This window comes from Argentina silus (assembly GCF_951799395.1).
Source record: "Argentina silus genome assembly, chromosome: 11".
NCBI lineage: Eukaryota > Metazoa > Chordata > Actinopteri > Argentiniformes > Argentinidae > Argentina > Argentina silus.
Window position 1 is genome coordinate 9,421,929 of NC_139665.1, and position 9,024 is coordinate 9,430,952.

The following is a 9,024-nucleotide window of genomic DNA, read 5'->3' on the forward strand; positions in this document are numbered from 1 at the left end:
CTCCCTCCCTCTCTCTCTCTCTCTCCCCTCCCTCTCTCTCCCTCCCTCCCTCTCTCTCTCTCTAGGATCCAGCCACCCCTCGGGTCAGCCCCGCCCACTCCCCCCCTGAGAACGGTCTGGATAAATCACGCGCCCTGAAGAAGGACGCTCCCAACAGCCCCGCCTCCGTCGCCTCCTCCGGTAGCACGCCCTCCTCCAAAGCCAAGGACCACACCCACGTGAGTGTGTGTGTGTGGGGGGTGTGTTGTAACTGAAAGACTGATACATTGAAGGCTTAGCTGTTGACTGCTAACAGGAGGGTTGGGTAGACTGTGGGGGGGGGGGGGAGAGAGATGAGCACGAGCACATGAGCACCTCACCCACCCAGTGCCTGGCTCCTCTCAATCTCCTTTATGGCTCAAGGAATAAATGTCTATTGCTTTCCCCAGCCCTCCACCATAAATAACACCAGGGCCCAGGACAGGGAGATTGCCCCCCGTCTCCCCCCCCCCCCCCATCCGTCCTTCCTCAACCAGGCTCAGCTCCTCTCGTTAAGCTCACTGACATATCAGCTAAACATGTCATGTCCAGGGAGAGAACTAGGCAGATAACCCCCCCCCCCCTCCCCTCCACTCCTCTCCTCTCCTCCCTCTTTTATGCCTCCCCTCCCTTTTCCCAGGCTCAGCCGTAGCTCCTTAGCTGATATGTCAATGTGCTTAGCCATCCCAGGCTCCCGGGGGGAGGAGGGGGGGAGGGTAGATAAAAGTGAAATGAGGGATAAACGCGGGGCCATCTTGGCTCTGATTAGGCTTGGCTCTAAATAGAGGGTTATGTGGCCCCACAGCCTGCTGTAATGAGGTGTCAGTGTTAGATTGGATTACGTTGAGCTCGCCACTCAAAATGTCACTCTGGATTTCCCTTGCGGTTCTGCTAGTTTGGATTTTGACTCTCTCTCTCTCTCTCTCTATTTCTGTTCTCTTCGCTATTTCGGTCTCTCTTTCTCGCTTCTCTCTCTACTCTCTCTCTCTCTCTCTTTCTCTACTCGACTCTCTCTGAGTACGTGTCGCTGTTGGTTTTGCGATGTTTTTTTGATGGTTTCTAGGGTTTTTGTTGTGATTTCACTTTTTTTTATGTTTTTATTTATTTTTTACTGAAAGATGCTTCTTCGATGGTGTAATAAACAGCATCTTAATTGAAACTGTGTATGTTTCTTTCTTTCTTAGAATGATAAGTCGTCCACGCCGGGCCTGAAGTCCAACACCCCCACCCCCAGAAATGATGCCCCAACGCCAGGCACCAGCACCACTCCTGGGCTACGGCCCATCATGGGCAAACCACCGGGCATGGAAGCACTGAGTACGTTGATACAGACACACACATACACTGTTAGTCAGAAACACACACATTAGTCACGCACACGCACACTCACAAACACATACAACAACCACTGACACATTAACCACCAAAATAAAGAGAGCGCGCACACACAGTTTTCCCTGTGGCGCTGCCCTTTTGCCCGTGTCAGAATCGGTTAGCCTTATCATCCTCCTCCCCCTCCCCCTCCCCCCCCTCTCTCTCTCTCCCTCTCTCTAGCTGCCCCTGCCCTGCGGACCCCCCTCTCCATCGCGGGCTCTTACGCCACGCCCTTCGCCATGATGGGGCACCACGAGATGAACGGTTCTCTCACCAACCCAGGGGTCTACGCCGGCCTCCACATCTCCCCTCAGATGAGCGCAGCCGCAGCCGCAGCTTACGGCCGCTCGCCCATGGTACGGACACAACCACACACACACACACACACACACACACCATTGCGTTTTCAGCAGCCCTACGATCTGCATTCGCCAACACAGCTGTTGTCTCTAAAAATACTCTAAAAATACGACTCACCGACCAATTTAGCAATCCATTTCATATTCCACTAATTCACTCTTCCAATATTTCTTTAGAATTTGTGTTCCTCAGCTCGTCTGTGTACAGTGTTAGGAGACAGAGGCAAGCCTCCCAGTTAACTCGCTCGTCTTTGATGTCGGCTCGCACGGAAGAGCGCCGGAAGGGGGGAAGGGGGGGGGGGGAGAAAAAGCAACACACTCCCACGAAACTCTTGTCTGTTTGAACGTCTCCCAGGCTTTCATTAGCATTAGCAAGTGGGATGTTGTTGCCTTGTGTAAAGCCCCTTTTATACCGCGCTTCGGAACGAGGCAAGGGATCTATCTGCCTTTCAAGAAATTTAGATTACACATGGCGTTTGAAATGTAGTATGAAATATGCCTTGAGGGGATGGTATGGAGATAGCGATGCACGTTAACCTAACCTAGTTTTAGCGCGTTAGCGTAGCATAGTTGGTCCCGGTGTGTAGCCACGATGCTAACTTTTGCTGTGTCCTGTTTTTTTTTTCTTCCCCCAGGCGGGGTTTGACCCTCACCCTCACATGAGAGCTCCAGGTCTGCCAGCCAGCCTCACGTCCATCTCTGGAGGGAAACCGTAAGTCCTAAACCCCTCCGTCCACGGTGCTGTGGCCTTGCAGGGCAGTCTAATGGTGCTGTTAAAGCTAAGCCTACCAGGATCATTTAGAATGAACTCTGGCCCTTTTGGCTTTGTGTCGTAAAGTCTTTGTATTGAGCTCATCACCGCATGATCTTTGCTTACTCCGACATTTTGGATCAAATGTGCCCATATCGGCTCAAACGGATCCCCTTTCTTTTGTCTTTTTTCAGACACATCTTTCTTTTTACTCAGAAAGTCTCTCTTTTTTTTTGGCATCATTTCTAGTCTAGAAAGTCTAGAAGTCTTTTTTGTTATAAAAAATAATCTTTATTGAATGAATATATATATTTTTTTTATTTGTTTTGTTTGCTAGTTTTCTTTTCTTTTCTATATATTTATATGTGTCTCCTTGCCTTCCCCCTCCCTGACAGGGCTTATTCTTTTCACGTGAGTGCCGACGGCCAGATGCAGCCGGTTCCTTTTCCCCCGGACGCTCTGATTGGCCCTGGCATCCCGCGGCACGCCCGCCAGATCAACACGCTGAGCCACGGCGAGGTGGTGTGTGCCGTCACCATCAGTAACCCCACGCGCCACGTCTACACCGGGGGCAAGGGCTGCGTCAAGATCTGGGACATCAGCCAGCCGGGCAGCAAGAGCCCCGTGTCCCAACTGGACTGTCTGGTAAGGACCCCCCCCCCCCCCCATCCCCACCCCCCTCCCTCTAAGATAAGTCATCACCACTAAGGTTAGAGCCGTCCAACATCAGTCAGCCCAAACGCTATCCACGTAGAAGATATGTGACATTGTAGATGGAGCCATGATGAGTTATTATGATGCTAATGATGACTACATCTACAATGTCAAACTCCGCATACCGAAGCTCTTTGGAATGATCCCTTCTCCCTCCCCGTCTGCTTGGGTGAACCGGCGGAATGTGAATAATTCAACAGACTGTCTCATTGCCCCCCCCCCCCCCCCCCCCCCCGAAAATAATCCTTTCGGAAAAAAAGGGCTGAGTAATGACGTTCTGATCGTCCCTCCCCGCCCGCCATTATACACGCCATTAGTCACTGCTAGACGCCCTCGTTCCTCAGTCAGATGCTGTCAGCCCCTGCTTCCCTTCCATTCTCCCCTCCGCAGTAAAGGCAAGAGAGTGCTGGCGTGGTATGATGGGGTGGGGGCGGGGGCGGGGGCGGGGGGTCTGATCTAGCGGAGTGTGATAAAGCCCTCACAGAGCTGTTTAATTCGTACCGGAGAGCCCTGACACCTATTGATCCCCTCATTTACCATCTCAGCCATGGACACAGTCCAGCGCCACTGTTCCCTTGTTAAAGCGGAGAATGAGACTCTCCCTCGTCACACCCTGTAGAGTAAGGAAACCCACATTCTTAACCACTCACTCTCTCTGTCAGAAAATGTACCGCTCGGCGGTAACTAGGGCTTGGCCGCTCTGTTTTTCGCCCTGCTCTGTTTTTCGTTTTTGTTGGGGGGTTTTTCCGAGCACGATCGCTCAGGGATAGTGCTATTCCGACTTTTAAATGTAACTGCTTTTCTATCAAGATAAAAATTTATTTGATTGGTTTTGAAAATGTTCATCTGAACCCGGTCATTAAAACCCATAGTAAATGTCTCTCTCTCTCTCTCTCTCTCTTTCTCTCTCTCTCTCTTTCCGTCTCCCCCCCCCTCTCCGTCCACCCCAGAACAGGGACAACTACATCCGCTCCTGTAAGCTCCTGCCGGACGGCCGCACGCTGATCGTCGGCGGCGAGGCCAGCACTCTGACCATCTGGGACCTGGCCTCCCAGACCCCTCGGATCAAGGCCGAGCTCACCTCCTCCGCCCCGGCCTGCTACGCCCTGGCCATCAGCCCCGACGCCAAGGTCTGCTTCTCCTGCTGCAGCGACGGCAACATCGCCGTCTGGGACCTCCACAATCAGACCCTTGTCAGGTGAGGGAGGAGGAAGAAGCAACAGCACAGATTCTAGGATGCATTTAAGGATCCTAAAGGCCTTGACTTGACCCTCTCCCCCCAGACCCTTTTAATCAGATATTATCGGATCGGTGAAAGCAATCAAGGAAAATTAGACCTAGTCACCGAAGCAGGCTTCGTCGTTAATACCCACTCAATCTAGTCATACCTGGGAACCAATGGGTCAGTTAAGGAATTCGGCATAAGTGGGAATTTATGGAAATCTGGGATTAGGGGCTGGATCTCTCCTCGTTCAATAGAGCCTTGAATGAAACCTGAGGTGTCTAACTCTGTCTCTCTTGTCATGGGGTTTTGTAGGCAGTTCCAGGGCCACACTGATGGAGCCAGCTGTATTGACATCTCTCACGACGGAACCAAGCTGTGGACGGGAGGCCTGGACAACACTGTCCGCTCCTGGGACCTGAGAGAGGGCAGGCAGCTACAGCAACACGACTTTACATCTCAGGTACGGATACACACACACACACACACACACACACACACATTCTCTCCTCTGTATTTCCCCCTCTTCATCTCTATCCTCTTCTCTCTCTTCTCTTGTAGATCTTCTCCCTGGGCTACTGCCCCACAGGCGAGTGGCTCGCCGTGGGCATGGAGAGCAGTAACGTGGAGGTCCTCCACCACACCAAGCCAGACAAGTACCAGCTCCACCTGCACGAGAGCTGCGTCCTCTCCCTCAAGTTCGCCTACTGTGGTAAGACCCCCCCAATAATAACCCATACCTTTTATCTTCCATTGTCACTAGGGTTGACTAGAATACAGCCAAGCTAATAATCAGGTCCTGAAGTCACAATTCACTTTTGAGCGAGCGTCATTCAGTTCTCGTTGGGAAATGGGAATGCAAAAATGTCTTCTCTCTCCCTCTTCTAACGCTCCTCTGCCATTTCCTGTGCTTAAAGGTAAATGGTTTGTGAGCACGGGGAAGGACAACCTGCTGAACGCCTGGAGGACACCCTATGGCGCCAGCATATTCCAGGTATGCACCAGCCAGTAAGGGGAAATGGAATGTGTTTGGTTCCAAAAGGGCATACACGCACACACACTCAAACTCACACATACAGTCACACAAGGACAGGCAGTGTACTTTTTTAACCCATTTCTAGGGCCATATTAGGTTGTGGTTGCAGTTTTGTTTTGTGAATGGGTGGGTGGGGTGAGTCTAAATGCAGACTGAGTTGACCGCTATTCGAACACAGCATAAGGTCAATGAAGTTCCCCGCTTAGGGGAATGAACGACTGTGTAGGAAACCTGAGCTACTGCTATCAATTCAAAACGGACCTGAGGGTTGGTTTGCAGAAAATGTTATTGTTTGGAAAATCATCTCTCAGATAAACCAAGCGGTCGTTTGTGACTCCAGGTTTAGTTTAGGGCAGCAAGCTCTTGGAAGGGGTTGTACCTAATGCGTCTATTTTTCTTTTTTTTTTTATCGCCGCAGTCTAAGGAATCATCTTCCGTCCTGAGCTGTGACATTTCGGCAGATGACAAGTACATCGTGACAGGGTCTGGGGACAAGAAGGCAACAGTCTACGAGGTCATCTACTAGAAAACTGGCACTGTCTTGGCAAGGTCATCTACTTTAGACAACTTTGGAAACTCGACAGTTGGAGCACTTGGACTGGCCCAACGAACAGAGCTGCTGACCCCTCCTGTTTCCCCCCCTCTCTCTCGTCTCCTCCTCCTCCTCCTCCTCCACTCATCCCGCACTCCCTCCCTCAAAGACCAACAGGATTGGACTACAGACAATTGGCGGTCAGCTCTGCTCTGGATTGGCTATGTGGAGGCACTGTGGACTACAATTGGCCGTTGACCTTGGATATCAGCTGGTATATCTAAGCAACACCTCAGTGCCGACTGCAGACTGGACTGCTAAACTTTGGACACAGAGGAAGTAAATATTGTTTTGCTGGTATTTGTCTTATTCTTTTTTTTTTGGTCTGTACCTGGGCTTGTGTTTTTGATTTTAACTTTCTTTTTTTTTCTTTTTTTTTTTTTTTAATGCAATGAATGTTTCCATAACGTAACTTGATGGAGCGGTGCTTCATCTTTGGAACGGTTGCTCCCTGGATGACTTGTGAAAAGTGTATATAATGAAGTAAATAAAGACATTTTATATATATATATATTATAAATATATATATTTTCATGTCCTGGTGTACTTGTGACGGCTCTCTTTCGACCTCTCCCGTCTGCTTGATATTCAAGGGAGATCAGAGAGTAAAACAGAACTCTTTTTGAAAGGATTTAATTCCAGTTTTTTTCTGAAGCACATTTCCCCAGGCCGACCTTTACAGAAATCCAATAGAAATGGAATAAAGAGCGGGGGGGACAAAAAAACTATTGGGAGTTGGAACGTTTTCTGGAGGTTCAAACGCGCATTTGGGACGACGGCCTTTTTTTGGAGCTCGCATAATAAAGGTCCTGAGGAAGTGGGGCCTGCCGGCTCAGGCAGAGCCACGGACCGCCATGAAAGAACACAGGACCCCGCTGGGAGCGGCCTTAAGGAGAAGACTATGGGGGGGGGGGGGGGGGGGGGGGGGGGGGGCAGCGATGGGAGAGTAATTAATGTACATTGAAATGATATTAAAAAACTTTTCTTAAGTTCACTAACTGTACTACTTTGTCTGTGCCCTTCTGCTATGTCTCTTTGTATGTTTCTGATTATGGGGGTGTTTCGGGGGTGGGGGGCAAGAGTGTGAGAGTCCAGTTGATGTTTATTCTCTTAGTGGACCTCAATCCTATGGACTATTGCTATGGGCTGACTAACTGAATGACACAGTGCTTCTTGTGAGCCTGACACAATTTGAATAAGACATTGAATCTTGACGTTGAATTGTGATTACGGACTGAACCCCAAGATCATATTGACATGAGGTAGGTGATACAGGGGTGTCAACCTGCTCTGATGGACACAGTTGCTTCTATCTGATTATCCATACAGCATTTTTCCTGGAATAACTGAAGCTTTAGGGGGGTTGACCATTAAGAATATCCAGGCACTCTAGTGAGTCACAGTCTATCACTCAAACAATATCCAGTGCCTGTAAGTGGAAGAGTGAGTGGGTTGGGTGGGTTGGGTGTGGTCTATCAAATGGACCACAATATTTCTCACCAAATGTCATCAGAGGTTTATTCGGTGAGGTGAAAATTTCACAATATTGCAGCTAGAAATAAAGTGTATAATTGTGCGAACACCATTAAAGACACATACCTGTTACCCACCAATACATCTATATCTGAGGGATAATGTTCAGTATGAGGCGGGGGGGGGGGGGGGCTGTACCTGCCTTTCCTACAGTTGTAACGAGGGGTGAAATGCAAAATGTCCACTTCACACCAAAGTATGTAGCAAACTGTGTCAGCACTGAACATAATGTACAGTTGTTAATAATTCAATAAACTGTTTTTTTTTGTAGAAGGACGTCTCAATTCATTTCAGTGCAGTGCAATATATACCGTTTATGTCTTCCTGTTTACTGATTAGAAAGTGAATACATTTCATTGTGGTGCTCATATGGGTCAATTACACTGATTCATAGAATTTCCACCTGTCTGTCTGTCTGTTGCCCTGCCTGTCTGTGTGTCTGTCACTGACTCAGAGTAGAGGTGTTAGGTTTCTGTGTGTGAGTCACTGGGCTTGTGTCCAGGCATGGCTGAATGTTTGCCTGCTGTTGAAAAGACTAATGGTGGGAGATGAGATGAGAGGAGACACGTAGCTGAGGACAGGGTGTGTAGCCAAAAACGCCATGTGACTTTAGAACGTCACGCTGCTGCCTCAGCTCTTTACTGAGACCGTAGACACACACACACACACACACACACACACACGCTATTGGATTATAGAATCTGTGCCTACGGTAGTAATGACATTTTGGTGGTCCACTCGAGTCTACCAGAGGTCTACTCGACATCTACAAAGCCCTAAGAAGTCCAAGTGCCTTTTTGGTGGAGGGGAGCTAAATTGATAAATCAGGAGTTGAGAATGATTCCCTTTGATCAAAGAAACATGTACAGTATGTGAGCTTTCTCAACACCCTAGTCATGATGGCAGCATGACCTGTTAGGTCAGTCAGCTCCTGCAGGTCCTCAGGGACCCTCTCTTGCTCTCTCAACCTGCTACACGGCTGATCCATTCTGCCACCTCTCCCTCCCATGTTTCTCTCCCTCCTCTCTCACCCCCTCCTCACCACAGGTGACTTCAGCATTCATTTGCACTTTTTACAGGGGTGCTGGCTGCCAGGTTGAAATGTTGGTGTGCGTGCGTGTGTGTGTGTGTGTGTGTGTGTGTGTAATTTTGGTGTGTGTGTGTGTGCGGGAGCCCATGCATGCTGATGCCACTTACGGTAGGAAAACATTTGACTGATGTAATGGGTATAACAAGCCATTTTGGTCTTATTTAGATAGCAAGTACTGTAGCGGTGACACTCTCTCCCACTCACTGTGAGATTGCGCACAGCAGTAAATGAGCAGTAAGTGCCTCTAGATAAGAGTTTCAGGCTACATTGAGCTCAGAGCACTCACTGGGGACCTGTTAAAGGAAACGGAGGCAAATGAAACCAGTCTTGCCTGC

General features: G+C 49.3%; 1 protein-coding gene across 3 annotated transcripts in view; it reads left to right on the plus strand.

Annotated features, from left to right (window-relative positions):
- Nucleotides 1-6,972, plus strand: part of tle3b (TLE family member 3, transcriptional corepressor b) — a 31,145-nt gene extending 24,173 nt beyond the window's left edge. For all 3 annotated transcript variants that reach the window (XM_083680640.1, XM_083680641.1, XM_083680642.1), the window contains exons 12-21: nt 66-218; nt 1,203-1,335; nt 1,573-1,748; nt 2,387-2,463; nt 2,898-3,147; nt 4,167-4,414; nt 4,754-4,901; nt 5,000-5,150; nt 5,356-5,432; nt 5,893-6,972. In XM_083680640.1, the coding sequence (XP_083536766.1) occupies nt 66-218; nt 1,203-1,335; nt 1,573-1,748; nt 2,387-2,463; nt 2,898-3,147; nt 4,167-4,414; nt 4,754-4,901; nt 5,000-5,150; nt 5,356-5,432; nt 5,893-6,000 (1,521 nt within the window). In that variant the 3' untranslated portion in view covers nt 6,001-6,972. The remainder of the gene's footprint in view (nt 1-65; nt 219-1,202; nt 1,336-1,572; nt 1,749-2,386; nt 2,464-2,897; nt 3,148-4,166; nt 4,415-4,753; nt 4,902-4,999; nt 5,151-5,355; nt 5,433-5,892) is intronic.
- Nucleotides 6,973-9,024: the final 2,052 nt, after the last annotated feature.